General features: G+C 47.8%; 1 protein-coding gene across 1 annotated transcript in view; it reads right to left on the bottom strand.

Annotated features, from left to right (window-relative positions):
- IFT43 (intraflagellar transport 43) overlaps positions 1-24,036 on the bottom strand; it is a 58,221-nt gene that overhangs the window by 23,549 nt on the left and 10,636 nt on the right. The window contains 5 exon segments of the mRNA XM_077820355.1: positions 406-452; positions 1,053-1,085; positions 13,019-13,077; positions 13,079-13,130; positions 18,499-18,566. Coding sequence (XP_077676481.1) covers positions 406-452; positions 1,053-1,085; positions 13,019-13,077; positions 13,079-13,130; positions 18,499-18,566 — 259 coding nt within the window.

Genomic DNA, 24,036 nt, shown 5'->3' with positions numbered 1-24,036 from the left:
GATTTGGCAGTGGAGTTTATCACCATTTGAAATGGGGGAACCACTTGTGATTCTTTCCCCTTCTCCTGACCATCTACTGACCTTCCAGCCTCCCTCCCTATGCAGACAGACACAAATTCGTTCTAGGATCTCTCCATCTTACCAAAAGTATTTGATCATTTCTACATTACACAAGACCAAGGCTAAGTCCATGGGTAACCTCCCTGGTCCTCTTTCCCTAGAGTACTCTCTCTACTGATCTCCATCACACCTTCTCCAGCTCTGCAGTCAAGGAGACCTTTACCCCAGCATCTCTCTCAAATGTGATACACTCTCCTGTTGCTTCTTCCAGGATAATTCTGCCCATGGTTCTGGAGAACCCTAGAGAGCACAGGACATTTTTTTTCTAGCAGTTAGGAAGATTACCTCCTCCATCGTCTGATCCCTCCAGGCTCTGCTGCCGGAGGCGATGACTACAACAAAGCACAATATGAAAATAATTTCAAAGACAGAAGTGTTTATTCTCATGTCCCCTCTCTCCGCCTGGGGGCTGCAGTCCCCACCAGAATCTAAGGCAGGAGTTCCCCAGTTTTCCCATGCTGCAGAACACTTGGGAAGAGCACGCACATTGTCTCAGTTCAGCTCCTCTCCCAAATCTTCCACTGCTTGGCTCTCACAAGGCTTCATTCTGCATCCACCTGGAAGAACTCTTCAGAACACAAAGTGTAATCCCTGGATTCTGTGGACAGCAGGACCTGAGGTTTCAGGGGCCAGGGCATCTGGGAAAAGAGACCTTTTTTTCCCCACCCAAATTCTTGTCTTTTTTGTAGACAGAGAAACTACATGTGCCGGCTCTAGGGAAACAAGGAGTTGGATTACCAGTCCCCTCCCTCAGGACAATGGGCACATCACGTGCCTTCAGGCAAGGCTTCAAATCCCTGACCCTGAGTATGGCAAGATCCAAAATCCAGTGCCCGTATTCACATGCCCATACTATACAACACTCCCACAGGGAATTAGGGTCCCATAACAGAAGAGAATCAAGTCTTTCATTAGCAACAAGGAAAACTTACTCTTCTACTTCTTCTGCAGTTTTCCGTCCTGATCTGTAAGACAAGAGGTCCATGCTGAAAAAGGGCTATAGGGTGAGACAGACACACATCTTTCAACACATTGTTCTTATTCTGCAAAGCAGCCTCCACACATCCCTGGCGACACAAGTCACTTCATGCACAATACAACAGGCCCCACCTTTGAAAAGTGCACGCAGATGGGTGCTGGCCAACTGCACACACAGTTAAACTAGAGCTAATTTGGTCCAGAGAGGCAGCTTGGCAAAACACTAGCAAGAACACTCACTGTTCTTTGAGTTTCTCCTCAGTTCTTTTGTCCCCACTGCCCATGAGCTGCAGGCAAAGCTTCCCCTACTCAAGGGCAAAGGCCAGTACACGAGGGACTGGAGAAAAATAAGTCATGCTAGTTCCAGCATGCTAGTTCCATCCCTGAGAGACCAATAGGTTCCTCCTGTCCTCCGCCATAGACAAATATTGTTTAGTTGCCTTTCTAGGCCAGGGGCCCCACCCAGGCCCTGGCAAGTTCCGGTCAGAAATGCTGTCGCTGCAGCAAATCAGGGCCGATCCGGCTGAGTTAACAGGAGTTCATAATAATAACGTGGGGGGGGGGCAGGGAGGCGCAGGCAAATGGCAGCTCTCTTGCTCTCCACCCCAGCAAGCCCAGAAGTAATTCAGTTCCGATTAGGGATGCTTGTTCAATATTCAAAATGTAAAACATGGAGGTTGCTGAACCAGCACTTTGAGAAGTTAATTAAATGCCAGGTTTCTTTTTAGCAGATACTCCATCACTCGCTGATTGCTTTGGCCATTTTGCAGAATGAAGTTTTAACTCTGTGCGCTGGGAATAAATATTCTCCCCTCTTCCTGCGCTCAGGGCACTGTGACAAGGAATACATGGAGCTTTCCTCTCCCACACACCCCCTCCCAAGAAGCACCACGAAGCAGTGGTCACTTCCATTCCCTCGCACTTTCCCCATCGAAGTAGGTCAGTGAAATGGGAAAGGCTTCTCCCTTCATCCACCCAGCTCTCCATTCTAACAGGTCCTGAGCCTCCTCTAGCCCTGAGTACCTAATCTGCCCCTGTGAGGGCCAGGAGCAGGGGACACAGACTTCCCATCTCTGAGAAGAGGAAGCCAAGAGAAGGTTACTGTCAGAGAGACAGAGAGGAAGAGGGGCTGCCCCACTGCCATTGCTGGAGCTTTCACTTGGAGAAACATTAGCGAGAACTGCCGCTGAATTGGAGACTTTGGGCCCAAAGCAAGTAGGTGTAATTCCATTGATGTGACCAGAGTTGCAGCAACTTAAGTAAGACTTGAACTTGGTCTTTACCAAGTCCCTTCTGTGCAGCAAGCCTGAAGGGCAGCCATTCAATGCAATGGCATTGTAGCATTTAGAGGACAGCCCTCTTGGTGGGCAGGTGACTGCCTACAGGGAGAGGGATGGAGATGGACAATGCACCAATACATACAACCATCCCCCTGCTAAGACAAAAAGAGCAAGGAATCAGCCCAGAGGGCCCATCAGCGGCTCAGACTAGAGGATCTGAATTCAAAGGGAAGAATCTGAGAAGGTAGAGGTGAATTATGTCCCATTTTAATCCATCTCCTCTGGCTAGGCAGGACTGCTCCCTCCAGGCTATCTTCCAGGGCTTTGCCCACTGGAGGATTAAACATCCCAAGCAAGAGTCTTTTCTATCTCTTGCCTGTGGGAGACAATACCACAGCCTCAGACAGCAGGAAAATTTTGTGGATATTCATTCTAAACTTTCCTTAGCTTCATCCCATTACTCCTGGTTACAGCCATGTCATGGCCTTGGGGTTTACACTCTTCAGATCCTTCTACACAGCTATTCTGTCCCCTAAGCCACTCAGCACATATCTAACTCATTTAACCTCTTATTACATCACTGAATCACCACAAACCCTTCCACCTTGCAGCTGCCAGGAGAAGCACACAAACAGTTTGTAGAGAGGGACTTGTAGGGCTAAATACAGAAAGCATCAGATGTCAGTTTAAAAAAAAAATATATCCAGGATAACAGTGTGGTTTCCAAACAAGGGTTTAGGGCTACAAGAAAACTAAGTGGGTGAAAATGCACAAGACTAGACCACCTCCTCGCATAGAAGAAGGGAGAAGGAGCTCGGAATGGATCTAAGGGCATTTTTTGAAATTCTATAAAATGTGCCCATCACAACCGTCTCTTGCTATACTGACAGAAGAAAGAGACCAGGCACCATTATTATTTATTCTTTGTACTGTGATAGCCCCTGGTGACTGCATTCAGAAATTACGGCCCCATCAGGCTAGGCACTATACAAACAGGCAACACAAAATCAGCCTCTGCCCCAAAGCATTGACAGTCTATGGGACAGGGGATGTTTGTACAGTGCCCACACAATGGGTCCTCTGGGTGCTAATGTGATACACATAAATAATAATAAAAGCAACAACAAAACTGGACCTACCCAAATACATAACCCACATTTGCCACCTCAGGAAAAGCCTGAGAGAAAAAAAGACAAGCCTTCCACTGTGGCAAGAGAGGTCAAAAATCACAGGCTCTGGTGGAGCAGTAGGGGAAGCATGTTGCCAGGTCAAGGGTCCTTGTCAGAGGATGACATTAGAGACTTAGCAAACACAGGGAAACTATCCCTGTTTGTCTTTTACCTCTCCAGCTGCCATTGGAAGCCACACATGCAATTTGCATTTGATCTTTCTGTTTTTGGTGCTGTGGAGTGCCCCCTCCTGAAAACAGGCTCTGCCTCAATGCCAGTTGCATCAAGCTGGGACAAGCATTTCATCCTTCTGGGTGGTGCTAATGCTCTGGGTGCACAACATCCTCCTCATCAACCACAAGAACACAGCCTTCCATGGATGAGCTAAGGCAGAGAAGTGACAAGCTTTGGGTTTAAGCATGCCAACCATGTTTGGGGAAGTTTCCAATACATTTAAATCTTACATTCCCAGCAGCTTCCTGCACTGAGAAATCTGCACTTACCAGCTCCCCTCACTCCAGCAACAAGCATGGCACAAGGAGGGCATTAAACACATACAGAATTGGTAACCATAGATTCACCCATTCAGATAAAGACACTCAGAACAATGCAAGTGAGGCAACATTTAGACAGAACTAGGTGTCATTCAGGAGTATCAAAACACCACAAATCACCAGCTCCCATGAAACAGACCTCCTGCTCAGCCAGCTATTTCTAGTCATCCAGCTAGGTAAATTTAGACGTTGCTCAATGCTGTGGCACCTGGGCACCCGCATCTTCATCCTCTCCTTCTCTAACTTTTCCTGATCAAACAAATTCCTTCCCAGGGACACCAGGGCATGGGCTGACCAAGTCATTTGGCCAGCTCAGCTCAAACTCCTTCACAGTAGGAGCTGCTACTACTCCCACATTCACTCAATATCCCTGGAATATTCTCTCCAGCTCAGAACAGCTGTCAATCCCTATCCTTAGTTTCAGGGGAGTTGATGGAAGAGAAAGTAGAGGCAGGGCTGCATTACAGTTCCGAGATCCCCTTGTTACACACTCCTGCATCCCATCTACCCCGTCCTATCCACCTGCTGTGGAAAGGGAGATAAATCTGCTCCTATTCAGTAAATATCTCATCCCAAGCAATTCTATACCACTGGCAAGAACCCCTCTGTCCCCAAGGCATTAGATGAGGGGGTGACTCTCAACCCCCACAGAAATGTGTCCAAGTTGCCGTGGAGCCTCTTACAAGTTATGTGCTGAAGGGTGAAAGGCAGTTCTAATGTAGACATCATCTCTGTTAAACTATTTCTCTCTCATTTAATGGAATACCATGGAGATATAAATGGAGATAAAGTAGCAGGGCTCAGAGAACAGCAAGGATGCTATCTTTATGCAGCATGACAATGTTCAGTGGTTAATTAGACACCGTTAACCTATTTTAGCAGGGGACATAACTGGGATGAATAGGGGGAAAATGTCCTTGAAATCTTTTAATGTCCACAGCTCATGGAGGGCCCTCGTTACACTTCTGTGCCACAGAACAGCATGTCCCTGAGTTACAGCTGAGCACCAGAGGTCAGCCTGCGACCTCTCAGCACACAGGGACCATAGGAACACATTGCAACCCTAGTATGGGGAGGCAGGAGGGTGGGGTAGCCAGGTAAGAATAAAGGAAGTGATTATGGTGACCCGTCAGGTATACTAAGGCATTGTTCAGGAAAAAACGGATCTGAAATTGATGGCAAGGGCTGCTAGGGATGATTGGGGGCAGGTGGACAGGGTACATAGTTGATGGGCAAGTAAAATATGGTTTGTTGGAAGTTTCCACTAGCTTTACAGGAAAGAGTGGGCAGGCAGAGCTTGGGCCTGTGCAGATTTGTTTGCCTGGGTTATTTTGCAAGGCTTGGGCCGTGTGCAGTGTCAGAGCCCCAGCTGCCTCAATGTCCAATAGATCTGTCCTCCCATCACTTAAACATGAAACCAGCACTAACGGCTAGCAGCAGGGATGAAGAGACATCAACATTCCACTCTGGGGCAAAACTGCCCCTATGCTATAACCTCTGTGGGTCTCAAGCACATAGCTGTGAAGGCGGGTAAGAGCAGAAGTTACACTGAAAGGCTGATGCTCAGAGGCACTTTTGTTGGAAAAATCAATTCTGCCTTCTCCCCTCCTGCACTGAGAGCACAGACCCTTCCGCTCATCCCCATAGGACAGCACTTCCTGGGCAGGGAAATCACAGCACCTATGCAACAAGATATCTGGTGACCAACCCTTCCTCCACTGGGGACCTGGCAAACAACCCTCCCCAGACTGCTCCCCACTCATGTCACATCTTTATGCTGCACTCAGCTTCTACCTGCACATATGCTCTATAGTCTATAGCACTCCAAGGAGATCTGAACAAGTGAGCCAGCCCTGTCAAAATGCTGGCAGGCTCTACACCACTGGCAAGACTCAAGCTGCACTGGAAGGTGTGCCTATTCCCGTGTAAAGTTTGCCCCCTGCTGGCCACATCTGCAATAACATTCCCTGTCAGGCTCAAGGTGAAACTCTAGGCAGAGGGCTCATGGAACAACAGAAGAGAAATACGCTGTTGCTTACTGAAGGGTAGATGGAGACAGAGTGACAGAGAGCATATGCAAAATCAAACGCAGCATAACCTGTCTGGAGAGGATACGCACCTCTCTTAGCTTGAGGCTCCTGTTTGTGCTCTTGCTTACTCTCATTGTTTGCTTACAAAAAGGCTGTGACATGTCTTAGGGTGATGATAGATCTAGAAGCCCCACATGCCACTATGCCCTGGTCTACACTAGGACTTTAGGTCGAATTTAGCAGCGTTAAATCGATGTAAACCTGCACCCGTCCACATGATGAAGCCCTTTATTTTGACTTAAAGGGCTCTTAAAATCAATTTCCTTACTCCACCCCTGACAAGTGGATTAGCGCTTAAATTGGCCTTGCCGGGTCGAATTTGGGGTACTGTAGACACAATTCGATGGTATTGGCCTCCGGGAGCTATCCCAGAGTGCTCCATTGTGACCGCTCTGGACAGCACTCTCAACTCAGATGTACTGGCCAGGTAGACAGGAAAAGAACCATGAACTTTTGAATCTCATTTCCTGTTTGGCCAGCGTGGCAAGCTGCAGAGCTCATCAGCAGAGGTGACCATGTAGAGCTCATCAGCAGAGGTGACCATGATGGAGTCCCAGAATCGCAAAAGAGCTCCAGCATGGACTGAACGGGAGGTACGGGATCTGATCGCTGTATGGGGAGAGGAATCCGTGCTATCAGAACTCCGTTTCAGTTTTCGAAATGCCAAAACCTTTGTCAAAATCTCCTAGGGCATGAAGGACAGAGGCCACAACAGGGATCCGAAGCAGTGCCGCATGAAACTTAAGGAGCTGAGGCAAGCCTACCAGAAAACCAGAGAGGCGAACAGTAGCTCCGGGTCAGAGCCCCAAACATGCCGCTTCTATGATGAGCTGCATGCCATTTTAGGGCGTTCAGCCACCACAACCCCAGCCGTGTTGTTTGACTCCTTCAATGGAGATGGAGGCAACACAGAAGCAGGTTTTGGGGACGAAGAAGAAGAAGAAGATGATGAGGAGGAGGTTGTAGATAGCTCACAGCAAGCAAGCGGAGAAACCGCTTTTCCCAACAGCCAGGAACTGTTTCTCACCCTGGACCTGGAGCCAGTACCCCTGAACCCACCCAAGGCTGCCTCCTGGACCTGGCAGGCGGAGAAGGGACCTCCGGTGAGTGTACCTTTTAAAATACTATACATGGTTTAAAAGTAAGCATGTGAAAGGATTAATTTGCCCTGGCATTCGCGGCTCTCCTGGATGCACTCCCAAAGCCTTTGCAAAAGGTTTCTGGGGAGGCCAGCCTTATTGCGTCCTCCATGGTAGGACACTTTACCACTCCAAGCCAGTAACACGTACTTGGGAATCATTGTACAACAAAGCATTGCAGTGTATGTTTGCTGGCATTCAAACAACATCCGTTCTTTCTCTCTCTGTGTTATCCTCCGGAGAGTGAGATATCATTCATGGTCACCTGGTTGAAATAGGGTGCTTTTCTTCAGGGGACATTCAGAGGTGCCCGTTCCTGCTGGGCTGTTTGCCTGTGGCTGAACAGAAACGTTCCCCGCTGTTAGCCATGGGGAGGGGGGAGGGTTGAGGGGGTAGCCACGCGGTGGGAGGAGGCAAAATGCGACCTTGTAACAAAAGCACTTGTGCTATGTATGTAATGTTAACAGCAAGGTTTACCCTGAAAGAGTGTAGCCACTGTATTATAAAATGTGTCTTTTTAAATACCGCTGTCCCTTTTTTTTTCCTCCACCAGCTGCATGTGTTTCAATGATCACAGGATCTTCTCCTTCCCAGAGGCTAGTGAAGATTAGATAGAAAAAAAAAACACACTCGTGATGAAATGTTCTCTGAGCTCATGCTGTCCTCCCACACTGACAGAGCACAGACGAATGTGTTGAGGCAAATAATGTCAGAGTGTAGGAAAGCACAAAATGACCGGGAAGAGAGGTGGCGGGCTGAAGAGAGTAACTGGTGGGCTGAAGAGAGGACTGAAGCTCAAATGTGGCGGCAGCGTGATGAGAGGAGGCAGGATTCAAACCAGTATGCTCCAGTGTATGGTTGAGCTGCAGCAAGGCAGCTGGAGCACAGACTGCCACTACAGCCCCTGTGTAACCAACCGCCCTCCTCCCCAAGTTCCATAGCCTCCACACCCAGACACTCAAGAACGTGGTGGGGGGGCCTCCGGCCAACCAGCCACTCCACCACAGAGGATTGCCCAAAAAACAGAAGGCTGGCATTCAATAAATTTTAAAGTTGTAAACTTTTAAAGTGCTGTGTGGCATTTTCCTTCCCTCCTCGACCACCCCTCCTGGGCTACCTTGGTAGTCATCCCCCTATTTGTGTGATGAATGAATAAAGAATGCATGAATGAGAAGCAACAATGACTTTATTGCCTCTGCAAGCGGTGATCGAAGGGAGGAAGGGAGGGTAGTTAGCTTACAGGGAAGTAGAGTGAACCAAGGGGCAGGGGGTATCATCAAGGAGAAACAAACAGAACTTTCACACCGTAGCCTGGCCAGTCATGAAACTGGTTTTCAAAGCTTCTCTGATGAGTACCGTGCCCTCCTGTGCTCTTCTAACTGCCCTGGTGTCTGGCTGCGCGTAACCAGCAGCCAGGCGATTTGCCTCAACCTCCCACCCCGCCATAAACGTCTCCCCCTTACTCTCACAGATATTGTGGAGCACACAGCAAGCAGTAATAACAGTGGGAATATTGGTTTCGCTGAGGTCTAAGCGAGTCAGTAAACTGCGCCAGCGCGCCTTTAAACATCCAAATGCACATTCTACCACCATTCTGCACTTGCTCAGCCTGTAGTTGAACAGCTCCTGACTACTGTCCAGGCTGCCTGTGTACGGCTTCATGAGCCATGGCAATAAGGGGGAGGCTGGGTCCCCAAGGATAACTATAGGCATTTCAACATCCCCAACTGTTATTTTCTGGTCTGGGAATAAAGTCCCTTCCTGCAGCTTTTGAAACAGACCAGAGTTCCTGAAGATGAGAGCGTCATGTACCTTTCCCGGCCATCCCACGTTGATGTTGGTGAAACGTCCCTTGTGATCCACCAGAGCTTGCAGCACTATTGAAAAGTACCCCTTGCGGTTTATGTACTTGCCGGCTTGGTGCTCCGGTGCCAAGATAGGGATATGGGTTCCATCTATGGCCCCACCACAGTTAGGGAATCCCATTGCAGCAAAGCCATCCACTATGACCTGCACATTTCCCAGGGTCACTACCCTTGATATCAGCAGATCTTTGATTGCGTGGGCTACTTGCATCACAGCAGCCCCACAGTAGATTTGCCCACTCCAAATTGATTCCCAACTGACCGGTAGCTGTCTGGCATTGCAAGTTTCCACAGGGCTATCGCCACTCACTTCTCAACTGTGAGGGCTGCTGTCATCTTAGTATTCATGCACTTCAGGGCAGGGGAAAGCAAGTCACAAAGTTCCATGAAAGTGCCTTTACGCATGCGAAAGTTTCGCAGCCACTGGGAATCGTCCCAGACCTGCAACACTATGCGGTCCCACCAGTCTGTGCTTGTTTCCCCGAGCCCAGAATCGGCGTTCCACAGCATGAACCTGCCCCATTAGCACCATGATGCATGCATTGGCAGGGCCCATGCTTTCAGAGAAATCTGTGTCCATGTCCTGATCACTCACGTGTCCGCACTGACGTCACCTCCTCGCCCGGTATCGCTCTGCCAGGTTGTGGTGCTGCATATACTGCTGGATAATGCGTGCGGTGTTTAATGTGCTCCTAATTGCCAAAGTGAGCTGAGCGGCCTCCATGCTTGCCTTGGTATGGCATCCACACAGAAAAAAGGCGCAGAACAATTGTCTGCCATTGCTCTGACGGAGGGAGGGTCGACTGATGACATGGCTTACAGGGAATTAATATCAACAAAGGGGGTGGCTTTACATCAATGAGTATTTCAGGCAGGTCTTCACGGAGGGTTCCAATAAGAAATGGTGCACCTAAGTAATTGTTCTTATTGGAACAAGCAGGTTGGTCTGGCCTCTGATTGATACATGGCTAGATTTACCTTGCTGCACCTTCTCTCTGAGTGACTGCAGTGTGACCTAGAGGAATGAGTCCCCTAGACGGGGGAGAGGGGAAAGCAAATGAATACAAAACAAATCTGGTCTATTTCTTGTTTTGATCCACTCCATCTATCTTTTACATCTTTGGCTGGCAGCAGACAGTGCAGAAGGACTGCAAGCCATCCACATCTCATGGCTGCTCGGCAGAAGACGGTGCAGTAAGACTGCCAGCCATCCTCATCTCTTGCCTGCCTGGCAGAAGATGGTACAGTAGGACTGCTAGCAATCCGTATCACCTGCCTGCTCACCATAAGATGGTTCAATAGGACTGACTGCAGGACCAAAGAGAATGACCTGGTCAAGTCACTACAAATTTAGTCCCTGCACACATGTCTGCCAGGCGCTCCTGGTCGACGTGGCCAGGAGCACCTCGGACATGACGATGACAGCTACCAGTCATACCGTACCGTCTGCTGCCACAAGGCAATGGGTTGATGCTGCTATGTAGCAATGCAGTACCACGTCTGCCAGCACCCAGGAGATATACGGTGACAGTTACCTGAGCGGGCTCCATGCTTGCCGTGGTATGGCGTCTGCACAGGTAACTCAGGAAAAAAGGCGCAAAACGATTGTCTGCCCTTGCTTTCACGGAGAGAGGGAGGGAACGGGGGCCTGACAATATGTACCCAGAACCACCTGTGACAATGTTTTAGCCCCATCAGGCATTGGGATCTCAACCCAGAATTCCAATGGGCAGCGGAGGCTGTGGGAACTGTGGGATAGCTACCCACAGTGCAACACTCCGGAAGTCGACGCTAGCCTCAGTACTGTGGAAGCACTCCGCCAGGTTAATGCACTTAGAGCATTTTCTGTGGGGACACACACACTCGAATATATAAAACCGATTTCTAAAAACCCGACTTCTATAAATTCAATCTAATTTTGTAGTGTAGACATACCCTATGAGTAGCTGCATCCACGCCCAGTCTTGGGCTGAGAATGTAGCTAAGGCAAGTATCTGGATGAGGCAGATGTGCAACTTGCAGAGCTCCTAGCAGTGTCATCTCAGGCTGTGCATCATGCTAGCCAAGCTCCCAGTGAGCACATCTAGCTGCAATGGGGGGATGAAAGCAAGGAGAGACCTAGGAGACATGCATCCCACCATAAAGGGACGTTAGATAAGATGCTGATCTCCCTCACAAGCAACACAGCGCCGACAGAAAAGCTCTGGTCCTCGACGCCTGGCCAGGGCAGGACTGCTCCCTACATCTATTCTCCAGGGTTCTGTCCAGCATAATTTTAAAGAGGCTGCTACTCTTTTCCTTGTGGGACTTGCCCTAATAACCACACTAGATTTTTCTTTGCTCAGTTCCCTCCCTGGAGAACAGTAACATTACAATGGCACCATATCAGATACATCTCCATGAACACGTGGCACCTTTCTCTCAGAGAGGAGCTACTTTCAGAAATAACACTGTTATTGGGGAGGACCAGCTATCTTGCAGAAACAGACAGATCAGACTGCACCAAGTCTCTCCGCAGGTGGTGCTGCAGTCCTCATAGCCCTGAGAGAGAGAGGAAGTTTTCCAGAATGCATGCCTCCCAAACGAACAAAAAAAGACTGGGAGAGCAGAAGGCTGCCAGATAGTTTATTTTTCCACCTGACTTTCACCACTGGAGAGGTACAAGGGCAGGTGCGTTTGCGCACGCACGGGCAGGACCATTTGCAGACTTGGAGGGAGGGTTCAGTCTGCATATTAACATATTTCCTGGCACATCTAAGCCACTTCCTTTTTATGAATCACCTCCAACCAAAACTGCTTCAAGCTGCCCTCTTGCTAAAAGAATTTAAAAAAAAAGAAAAGGGGAAGATGTGATTTTCATAAATACATTTTATTTTGAGAGAGTGGATTCATCACAGGAAGAACAGAGAAGGGTTACATTTGAAGAATTCTAATTAAACTGGCCAGCGTTCTGCCTCTCTGCATCCATATCAAAATACTGAAAACATGTTTGTCCTAGCACAGATTGTCTGGCTCAAAAGACATAAGCCCAGATCCTCAAAGGTACTTAAGTGCCTAAATCTGGGGTTGAGGTGCCTAAGTCCTATTTTAGGCATCCTTGTGATCCACAAAAGCCCCGTTCAGCTGCTGCCTAACCTGTAGGCGCCTGAACTCACTCAGCACGTACAGTTTTGCAGTAGAAGTTCCCTAGGCACCTGTGTTTCTGCCTCTGAGCACATATGCTGCTGCCTCGCCCTAGGCCAGGGGTTGGCAACCTTCGGCACGTGGCCCATCAGGGTAATCCGCTGGCATGCTGCAGGACATTTTGTTTACGTTGACTGTCCGCAGCTCCCATTGGCCGCAGTTTGCCCTTCCCAGCCAATGAGAGCTGTAGGAAGCAGCGGGCTACAGGGAGGTTACATCGGGAACATCAAGTCTGGTCTTTGTGTCCCCTAGTTTTGCTGGAGAACTCCTTGGAGGAACAGAGAACGAGAGAGAGCACGCGCACCCACACTTTCTTTGCCCCCATTGAGGAGACTAGGATGCTCGATCTTTTGCAGATACTCCCTTCTCAGCTCCACCAGGCAATACCATAATCCCACTGGTTCTCTAGTCAAGCAGAGTGTCCATCACGAAAAAAAGGTTAGAGAAGACCTACCTGTCTAACAAAGAACAAACAGAAAACACCACTTAAAAAAAAAAAATACCCCGCACCCCATTTCAGGCCAGCAATGCCCATTGCAAAGAAGCAGGAAAGGGCAAAAGTCCAATTATCACCCCTTCACAGGCAAGCCCACTGTAACCAAGAACTGTGCTGGATTAAAATGGGAAATATTTCTCTCACCTCTTGCTACTGCCCTGCTGTGCGTCTCTTATGGTGACTCTTCTGCCCATTGTTTTTTTTGCCTTTTACTGGGGCTGAACATAACCACCAGTTGGTAGAGGCAAGGAGAGCACTATGGAGGGACAAGAGGACGGGAACCAGTTAGCATTCCCGGAACATAACAGCCTATTTAAAAAAAAAGAAAAAATCCTAACACACACCCTGGGCCTGCACACCACAGCTCTATCACCATCTTTATGTCCTTGACACGTGCCGATGGCATGGAGGCGGCTGGCACCAGAACAGCCTAAGAGAAAGAACGAGAGGCCAATGGAGATTTATGTGAGGAGAGTGAGATGGACAAGGTAAAATTGTCAGGAGGAGTTGTTAGAAAGTAAAATATATTGTGACAATTCCACTCCTGCCGTTCATCAATAAACTGACAGATCATTTAGTGTCAATTAGGAGTGATAGATGGACAAGTCCCCATGATCCTGGGCCAAAATTAATGGCTGGGAGGGAGAGAGTGATTGAAAATGACGGCTGACATTGAGAGGAAAGTCCTGAAGGTCCCCAAGGGGCCATTACTTGCCTCATTCCCTTGCAGATCAATGCAGGGACAAACCCAAAAACAGACACTTCAAGACAAAACTTAATCAGACTTCCTTTCCTTCCTTCTCCTTCCAAGTTCCACTCCCTTGCTCAGCCACCTTGCTCTCCTCTGCCTGCTCTCGCCACGCTGCTGAGAACAGCTACAGGTGGCAGTAAGACACGGCAACAGAACCCTGCTACAGGCTTCCCCACAACCAGGAGCCTTACTCAGCTCCTAACATGGCAGCACCACAGGGAAGCACATGCTTAGATTTATTTCAGCAACACTGCATTGAGAATAGAGGGTGGAAGAAATGACACGCCCTCCCGCCTTGCCATGCGCAGATGCAGAATCTCACAGACACTTCACTATTCCCACTTGCTGGAAAGGGATGGCCAGAGGTTCTATAAACCAGTTGCTCTCAAGGGCTATTTCACACAGACAAGAGAGCGTATTTTAAGTCCCATCTTCTTGTAACAGGCGGCTTTAACTTTACTCATCTCCAGAGCCCTCAATTCATTCAAGTCCTTAATCCCATAAATCACATTCCTCCAGCTCTGCGGCCCAGTGCTGCCACTCCCCACCCTCCAGAGCCCCAAACAACTTCTCCACCCAGGTCATGCCACCATCACTGCAATGCTCTTGGGTGCATCCCACCTGCCCCTACTCTCTCAGATGTCCACCAATGCTTCCCTGCTATCACATGCACTCTCCAGGGCATTATATTGCCATCCTGCCTCAGGACATTTCAACATATCCATGCTCCAGGGCATACCCTGCCCACACCTACTCTCCAGGACACGCCACCATTTTTCCAAAGGAAGCAGCTTCAGTTATTCCTAAGGCCGCCTGTTCCCAATATGCCACCATCATGGACCCTCCGTGTCCACCAGGACACAGCAGATTCATGTGTGCACACATTGTGGGTGACTTCCTGATGAAAGCTGCTTGCGAAGGCACCTTGAAGTGGCTGTATTTGTTCAAACACAACACTAGATGCTGAGGAGAGGATTGTGGGAACTAAACCACAAGGGCTGATGAGAATGAAGGGAAACAGACCCAGGTTTCATGCAAATGTCCTTACAGCAAAGCAAGGACAGAATCAGACACTAGCAGAGATAGATATGGAAGAGACGCTAAAGAAAATGTCTTCGGTGAGGACAGCAGCTATTTGATTGAAAGGGACGCTGGCAAGTTGTTTTGGTTTTTTTTTAAATACTTCCACTTATAAAATCCTTATGGATGCTCAAAAACAAATTCTCTTTGCCTGAAGCCTGGACTTTTCCCATTGGTAAACACTTTCCCCCTCTTTGCTTCTTAGGACGCATGAGCCAACACGGCAATAAACCATTTACTGTTTTTCAGGAATGTCAGCAATGATGCCATCAAAGGCATCAGCACAGCTCTCATAGCAGAGCTTGGGTTCCCTCTGCTGGTTGAAGAGCAGATTCACAACAAAACAATGATTATGTTATTACTATTAATTTGTATAGCAGAGTATTAGGCCCCAAGTATCTAGCTAGGTACTTATATAGTCCCCATCACCAGAGTGCTAGGGCTGGAATAAGCAGCACTGGGGCTGACACTAAGAAAAACTGTGTCTTCCCTTTCTCTCTTCAGATAATAGAGGAAGTTCAACTTCAGGGACACCCCACTGGAAGAAAAATAGATGATGCCAAATAGTAGTGAGGAGTGTTATAATGGTTATAGCAGAGTCCCAGCTCTGCCACTTAACCTCTTTGTCTCAGCTTCCACATCTATAAAAGAGCGGCTACTAATAAAAATAGCTATTTCACGGGGCTACTGAGAGTTCTAATTAACCTTTTCATCATGCCTGATTCTTTGTAACCTTATTTGTAAAATGTGCCACTTTGGTGGCTTCTAGAAATTAAGTGACAGATTTGTAGATGCTTTTGGAACCTTTGTGATGAAAGGCCCTATTCATGCAAAGTATTTTTAAAATAAAATAGAGTATGGAGAGAACCAGAGGCTACCTACCCCCAACTTGCAACAGATTGAGGTAGAAATGATCTGGCAGATAGAGCCAAGAGTACAGTGGGATATATGCTAATGACACAGGTTATCCAGGTGAGACAAGACCAGGGAGGGTTGTGAGGGGCTCCAGAAGGGTCCAGCAAAACTAGGAACAATGGAAAACAAAATGGTAGATGAAATTCTACCATGACAACTGCTAGGTGACACACATTGGAAGGACAATTTCAAGTGACCTGCTCACACTGACAGGCTCTGGAAACTAGTAATGGAGCAGGAAAGTCGTCTAAGTGCCATGGCAGATAAATCAACAAGACTACCCGTGCAACAGACAACGTAGTCAGAACTGGAACGAAGAGGTGAGGCTGCATAAGGGGACAGAATAAGAACTACAAGGCCATTACATAAATAGATGCATATACTAGCTGATCTGCAATACACCTGCACATGACAGAGAAAAATCTAATTACAGCCCCATCTCCAACCTTCCCTTCCTAAGTAAAAGTCATTGAAGGTTTGTCTACATGCTGGTTTTGCACTGATTTAACTCCACCAGTTTAGAAACCAATATATGTAAAGGATGCAGTCTCCTAGCATGGGCACAGTTAAACTGGTATCAGTGATAATACTGGCAGTAGCTATACCAACGTAAGCACATTGATAACAGTGTAACTGCAAACACACAGTGGGGGAGGAGGTGGGGGAAAACCGTGTTGTACTGATTTAACTAGACGGCCTTCCAAACCAGTATAGTCAGTCAAATTGGTATAAAAGCGGTGCATAGATAAGCCTTGGGAAAATAGAAACAATCCAGCTGCAGCAACATGTGTGACATCAGCCTATGACTCAGACACTTCACAAGCAAAATTTAGTATGAGATATGCTAGAGAAACAGCCCTAGTAGCACTGGCATCTTGGAAGGAAGGGAAGGAGAAATCAGTGTTTGAAGAATCTGCAGCTGGAGTCACAAAGAAAAGACAAATGACAACAAGGGATTATCCAGACTCCTCCTTTCCCATCTTTAATTTTTTAAAAATCAGAATAACCCCCCTAAAACTGACATGGTCATAAAAATTTCTTCTGTGGCCCTTAATGCCAGTCAATAACAGCTTGCATCAAGTGGCCACTTCCACTGAGTCTTGGAGTGTTACTCAAGCCAGAAGGTGCCTGAGATGCCAAGCGAACCAGGTCTCCCACAGAGATGGGCCATTCCCCTTGATCTTCTCTCCTGCTCCTTTGTCAGATTTGTGTCTAATTTGATTGGAAGCTTCCCTGGCCAAGAACCCGCCATATCAAATCTTTGAAGTGCCCAGCATACTTCAGGATGCTAGAGAAATAATAATACAGGTGTGTCCTGAACCCCACTCCTCTGAGTTGGTGGGTTCAGGCTGTGCACTTTTCTTCTGCTCTCCCCCAAACTACAGAACCCAGAAGATCCACCTCAATATGTTCTTCTAAAGAACAAGCAGTAACTTCCCCAGAAACTTACTTTTTCCAGGTAGGCTCACTGTTGGGTGAAGGGCCACCTAATTCATTTGGTCCAGGTAGGCCTTGAGTGACCTTTGCCATATAGGACCTGCCAAGGGGATCCTTGAATGCTCCATCCTGTCCTCAGGGCCCTGTGAACCCAGCATACTTCTGAAAGAGGCATATGTAGTCCTTTCACAAATTGGAGAGCCCCCAGAGTTAGGTGACCAAGCCAGGAGATACACTCAGGTGTGCGCTGAGAAATATAAGCAACTCCCCCACATCCTACCTGAGCCTAAAACAAGAGGCGTCTTCCCACTCTTTAGGTCCATCAATAGGTGAGGCAGAGCCCAGTTAACTTTACAGCCTTTGGTGAGTAGCCTGAAGTTTTCACCTCTCAGCTCCACCTGCCCTTAGTCCAGATCCTCCGTCTCTTGGCATGTCCTGATCTCCCCTTTCCTCTAGATTCCCTAGATCTTCCATCCTGGAGTCTCCAGCTGTACTGAGTCCCACCTCCTTCCCCGATTTCTCTCTTCCCTGAATCCTGTCCCTGACCACCTCCAGCAATGTGGGATCCCTCCATAAGGGCTTCTTCCTAGATATTACATTCACCCAACCAAACACAACATCTTCTGTATTTTCCACAGTATGCATCCAATGAAGTGAGCTGTAGCTCACAAAAGCTTATGCTCAAACAAATTGGTTACTCTCTAAGGTGCCACAAGTACTCCTTTTCTTTTTACACAAACACTGATCCCTTTCACTTTCCACCAAGGCTGGACACAAAATCCTGATTCCTTCTGTGGAATGTCCTGGCTGCCAGTGGGACTCCACCATTCACCAATGGTGAAAAGAGCTCAGCCAGGAAGAGTATTCTCCTGGACATGCTCCTAAACCCACCTCCACACCCCTTCCCAATTACTGCAGCTGGCAAGGGATATGCTGTCACTGGTTTCACAGAGATCTGGAGGCCTGAGCAGAGAAGCACGTAAGGAGAGTCAGTCAGCTGCCCCCAGCAGGATGGATACTCTGGGTTGGGTGGTCTGGAGGGCTGGCTCACAATAGCATTAGAGACAGAGGCAGCATACGAGGTTCAGGAAGATCACCCTAGTGGTTGTGACAGCAAGCCCTAAAAGGTGATGTTCAATGAATTTATGCCTAAGCCCAGGGCTGTCCCTAGACATTGTGGTGCCCTACACAGCCCCCTACGCAAGGGGTGTGTGTATGCGCGCGCTGCGCCCAAGGTCTTTAGGGGCCAGGGGGGAAACGTAGCTCAGGGGAAAGAGTGGAGTGGGGGCAGAGCAGGGGCGGGGGCAGCTTTCCTGGCCAACTCAGCCAGCTGTGGGAGCAGGCTGGCCGCTGGAACAGCATGCAGCTGCATAGGCACCAGGAAATTTGGGGCAATTTGGTGCCCCATCCCATCCCGAGAAAGAAAGAAGCTGGTACTCACTTGGAAGGTGCCATTACAGGATCATCTGCCCAGCCTCCTTGCCGGCGTGGGGGTTTAGGTGGGGGGCCCTTTAAGAATAAGAGAGACACACAAGAAAGAGGATATGTTATATGCAGTTCCAACCAGACCACCTCACGCTCGGTTCACTCATATTGACCTCTGCAGAGAATTACCTGGCAAGAAGTTTGAGTCCAATACCAAGGTGCTGTTTTTAACAAAGTTTTACAAAACAAAGGAACAGCAATGTTGCAAGGCAGGTTTAAAGTGTCTGAGATAACAGGATGCATCACTCTATCCAGGGACCGAGCTGAGTCTCAGGTTCACATACACAAGGCTCAGATGCTGCCTAGCCAAAACATGCTGGGTATGGTGGCAGTCCAGCATGTGGGTACTGCCCTCTCCAGGAAGGTGCATCTGCAGTTTAGTATTGTTAAACTGCACACATTTTTGTTTCATATCATAAGTGCACAACAAATTAACACACTCCCTACGCCCAAGGAGCTCTCTCTTCAAGACAGGCAGACAGACAGGACAAGACACAGGCACATTAGGAGACTGAATTGGACTTTTAGAAGATAATTATTCCTATTATCTTGCTCCTTCCTATGATGTCCCTTGTGGCCATGGCAATAGGCAGGTGGGGACATGGCTCAGGGATTGGGATAAGAATTTCTGATACCATAAGGGGAGCCAGTAGACTGCTGTTCTGCGTGTCCAGCCCATGCCCCCTGCAGCTTTGGGCTCAAATCCCCTCTCCCAGGATACTGAAGTACCTGATATGGCAGAGACCTTAGCAGTTTGCATGACACACAGTAATGTGAGAGATGGGGCAGGGCAAACAATTTCAGATTTTCATAGCACCAAAGGACGCTGTCCAGAAAAAGCAGGTGGGCTAGAAAGAGTCGTAAGACTACAGCACCAAATGTGGAGAGCGACACAGTAACCCTAAGGGAGCTTCAACCCTTAGGCAGGGGTAGTGAACTTTAGTTCAGAAAGGGGAAGAGATGAGTGAATACTGAAGATTTCCTGGTCTCAGAGTGAGGGGTGGGGGAAGAGGATAACTCTGAGACAAGGCCGGCCAAGGGTCTCTTGCTTCTCAATGAGGAAAGGCTGGTGGTAACCCTGAGGCAGAGGGTCTCCTCTGTTTGTTTCTAGAAACAGAAGTATTGTTTGAGAGTGTGGGAAATGGACACAGCCTGCCAAGGGCAACTGCTGCCTGCTGTAAGGATGGGGCATGACCCTGCATAGCTCCTCAGGAGGAGCAAAAATAGGCAGTCTCCAAAAATAAACAGGGAACAGAAATGAGCTGGGAGCCGCAGTCCCAAAATATTGGCTTTCTTTAGCAAAGGGAGCGCGGGAGGGCAGAGGGACAGGCAGGGAACGTGAAATGCAGGAAATGGCCTCCTTATATGGGTTCATCCGCAGGGGACAGAGCTCAGTCGACTGGAATGACCATGTCACAGAATGCAAAGCCTTCAGGGCCCCAAGTGAATGGAGTTTTCTGATCTTTACACGATTCCCCCAGATTCTTAAGATGCCAAACTACAGAAGAGGCTGCAGTGCCAAAAAAGGAGCATTTTGAATTTAGATTATTTGTGTGCTCCCGAGCCCAGAAAAAAAGGGGAAAAACCACACCACATATGGGCGTGCGTGTACATACAAAAAACCCTACACACACCCCACCCCTACATCTCCTCACACAACTGTCCCTCCCCACACATGCAACCCTGACCCCCCCCCCACCCCGCTCAGATCCCTCCACAGTTCTACACAATCCCACAGACAGCCTAGAGCCCATGTCCCCCAGACATACAGCCCCAGCACAGTCACATTCAAAAACACCTCATGGATCTGATGAGTTACATGAATGCTGCCAAATAGTCCAGTGGACAGAACCGAGGGAGGACCCAATACCTCCAGCCTCTGCCCTAGATCGCATTTCCCAGAGTACTTAGGGTTTAATCACAAACTATCAAGGTCAACATTCAGGTTCAAGGTTGCTTCAGCTCAGGCACCCAACATTAGAAGGTACCTCTGAAAACGTGCCCTGGTCTATGACCAAGACATGACTTCACAGTGTAACTGGGGTTTAACCCCACTGCCTCACCCACTTTACATCCTCTCTCCACTGAGCACACAGACCATGTGGCTCTTAATGTCCAGAACACTAACCCTCCACTATTCCAACAGCCCTTGTATTCCTGTTGCAATAAGACCAGTAATTCTTTCAGGATTACCTACAAGGAATATTCAGTCACAATGATGGCCAGGCCAAGAATGAGTTGAGGATCATTGGCTTTATCTTTGTCTCTTTGCCTGTAAAGTACCATAGCTAGGTTAGTGTACCATATACATTTTTAAAAATAGTAATTTGCATTTATTCATAGGTTTTAAGACCAGAAGGGACCACTGTGATTATCTAGTCTGACCTCCAGTATAACTCAGGCCATAGGACTTCTATGAATTAATGCCTAATTGAAATATTCATATATTTTAGAAAAAAAAATCTAATCTTGATTAAAAATTTTCCAGTAAGGGTGAATCTACCACATCCCTTGTTGCAATAATTAATTATATAGCATCATTTATCCAAAAATTTCAGTGTTCTACAAATTAAGATGCAAGCATCATGTCACACATCACCAAAATACAGCCACTTCTGAGGTAGATGTGGCTGCCCCAAGTAGCCCTAAATAAGAATTCAAGACAAAACTAAAATGAATGTAATGTACAGTTGAAACTTCACATAGAATTTAGGGATACAGTTCTGGTGTAGTGGCCAAATTCCAACTAGATACCCCAATTTTTATGAAGTGGGCTGTAGGATTTTTAATGACCAAAAATGGTCAAGACCTCTGTGCCCCTTAGTTAGGTGCCTAAATAAGTGAATGGACTTTCAAAATGATGAGCACCCAGCAGTTCTCAATGGGTGTCACCCTGGTTTATTGGTGGACAACTTTCTAGTGTAGCTCTTCCCATTTCTTTGCATGTTTATAAAATACTTTATTCTCTTTAGCTGCATTAATTAGGGGCTGATCTACACTACAAAGGTTAGGTCAGTTTAAATACATCGTCCAGGTCTACAAAAAAATTTCACACCCTGTGCAACATAATTAAGCTGACCTAAGTCCTGGTGTAGACACTGTTAGGTCAACAGGAGAATTTTTCCATTGACCCAGCTACTGCCTCTTGGACAGGGGGATTTACTACAGTGACAGAAGAACTCCTTTCATTGCTGTACAAAGCATCTACGCTATAGTGGCGCAGCTGCAGCTGTGCTGCCACAGCGTTTCTAGTACGGACATAGCCTACTTTGGTTTTCTTGATGCCCTTAGCTCTTTCCAGGTTTTAACTAAATTATATATTCTTGGTCAGATACCCAGTTCCAGAAGCTTTCTTACCTTCAGTCCCTAGAAAATGTCCCTTGCACATTGGTCGTGGCTTGGTCCTTTAATTTTTTTTTTCCCTACAGGGATTCAGTCTGCTGTGTCTTTGTGATTGTGCCTTTCAAGGATTCCCCAGACCTCCTTCCTCATGGGTAGAGTTTAAATACAATGTATTACATGTTGCTCACTGCCCCCCATAATTACCTGAATCCTATTAGTCATACCTTGCTAGGGGCTGTGAACCCCTATTCCTCACTATGCTGAATTCAAACAACTAATGGTCACTAGCTCCTTCCTACTATTCTCAGTTAGTTCCTCTTCCTTGTCAGATAGCAGTAATTCTAGGGTGGCTTCTGCTCTGCTCCCTACACCACTGGGGGGGTTTCCAGACTCCTATTAACTTGTGCCTCTACAGCTGCAGAGGTAAAGGAGCTGTGTGGATGCTAGAAGCACCTCAACTGCCTCTCTTTGGAACTTGAGCAGGCAAACCTTTCAGAAGATTATTAGTGTTACAGAGCCAGGTTATGGATGCATTGTGTCCTTTCCATAAACAGATTCTCAGAAGAGATTGTGAAATGTTGATTCATTTTCCTTCATCATCACAACACCTCTTGGGAGCCATCAGCAGGAAATATGAACTCAGACGACAACGACAGTGTGTGTCAGAGGGCACATGGACCTCAATCCCAACCTGAGAGGCCATGATGGTCCATCCCATGTATCTCATACCTCCTAACCAACATCCGATAGAAGCACAAGGCCCAACTCCCTGCCACAGGCAATAGCTTTGGGGGTGGAGGTCTGGTGGCAGGGGGGATTGTATGTAGATGCCTTGTTTTCATTTAACAACCACCACAGAGTGGAGAGAAAGAAGGACCAGGCTTCAGTTTCAGTCTCCACAATAAGTTACCCGAGGCTCCTCTACAGCTAAGAAAAGCTGCCTCCTTGGAGAGGGCTCATGAATTAGTTTTAATTATCACCAAACAAAAGAATTCTGACTCAAAGAGCCCCAGTGCCCCTGGGCAGCCACACAAATAAACCAGTCTGTACAGCCACCACGCAGAATAAGACATGGGGAAGGCCTGATTCCTTGGTCTGCCCAAACCAACTCCCCTAGCTTCCTAGGATAATGGAGAGTGGTCCCCATTACCAGACCCCCTAGGGGCCTCCCTCTCTTTAGAAGGCCTTTGTTAGAAAGAAGTAAAGCTGCCTTTAGCAATTCAGTCTCCCAGGAGTTCCCGGGGTATCCTAAATCCCTGGAGGACTGGGTCTTCACTTCTCCAGGACCCTTTTGTCCTAGTAGCTGCTTACTTCCCTTTACTAGGAAAACTGGGTCAGAGGTGCATCAAGATGGCAAGGAACTAATTTAGGGCCCCAAAAGTTCTATACAACCTCACAAAGGGGATAAGCCACAGCAGCCCATGCTGTACAACAGTTGTCAGGATTTCATGCCATAAAACAGTGTCATATCCAGCTACATAAATCAGGACCATGTTTCTGTCCTTTCAATAAAGTACACATATTGAAGCATATGGCACCCTGCCCTGCCCTCCTATGGCTTATATCCTTCCCTCTCCCCCCACATCTATACATCAATGCACTCCCCTCAAGGGCTTATCTTTTCCAACCCTGGGGTTACAGAACAACGTCCCTCCTCACCCCAAGGCTACACAGCAATGCCCCTCCTACCCATCCTGGCTATATACAGAAAGGTCCCTTTATCAGCTTGCTCCTCCCTAGGGCTATGTACTGGTAGCAAATGTTCACATCCAGCTATACCCCTCCATCAGCTCTTTTAGTGGGCTTAGGATGGAAGCATTCAAAGCATGAAATAAATGTGTGGAAAAAAATCTTTTAATAAAACTATTTCCCATGGGATGCTCAGTGTCTGTCCCTTCTCCCCACCCAGGGAGCTGCTGAGCAACTCAACAGCTAGGCCAGTTGAACAGGGAGGATGCTACAAAAAAGGCTGGGGAACGTGGCTGATTAGAAGAGCTATTTTGGTGAGAACGAAGGAAGATGTCATTGAAAGGCCAAAAGAGAACCTCAGCGGGCTGAAAATAACTGCCCTGCTGGCTGGCCACTTGGGGTTCCAGGGGGAGTGGGAGAGAGGCAGTACAGGGCCTTGGGGAGCACCAGGTCATATGATGCT

This window comes from Eretmochelys imbricata, chromosome 6 (assembly GCF_965152235.1).
Source record: "Eretmochelys imbricata isolate rEreImb1 chromosome 6, rEreImb1.hap1, whole genome shotgun sequence".
Taxonomy (NCBI): Eukaryota; Metazoa; Chordata; order Testudines; family Cheloniidae; genus Eretmochelys; species Eretmochelys imbricata.
Note: the sequence above shows the minus strand (reverse complement) of the source record. Positions and strands in the feature narration are given on the sequence as shown.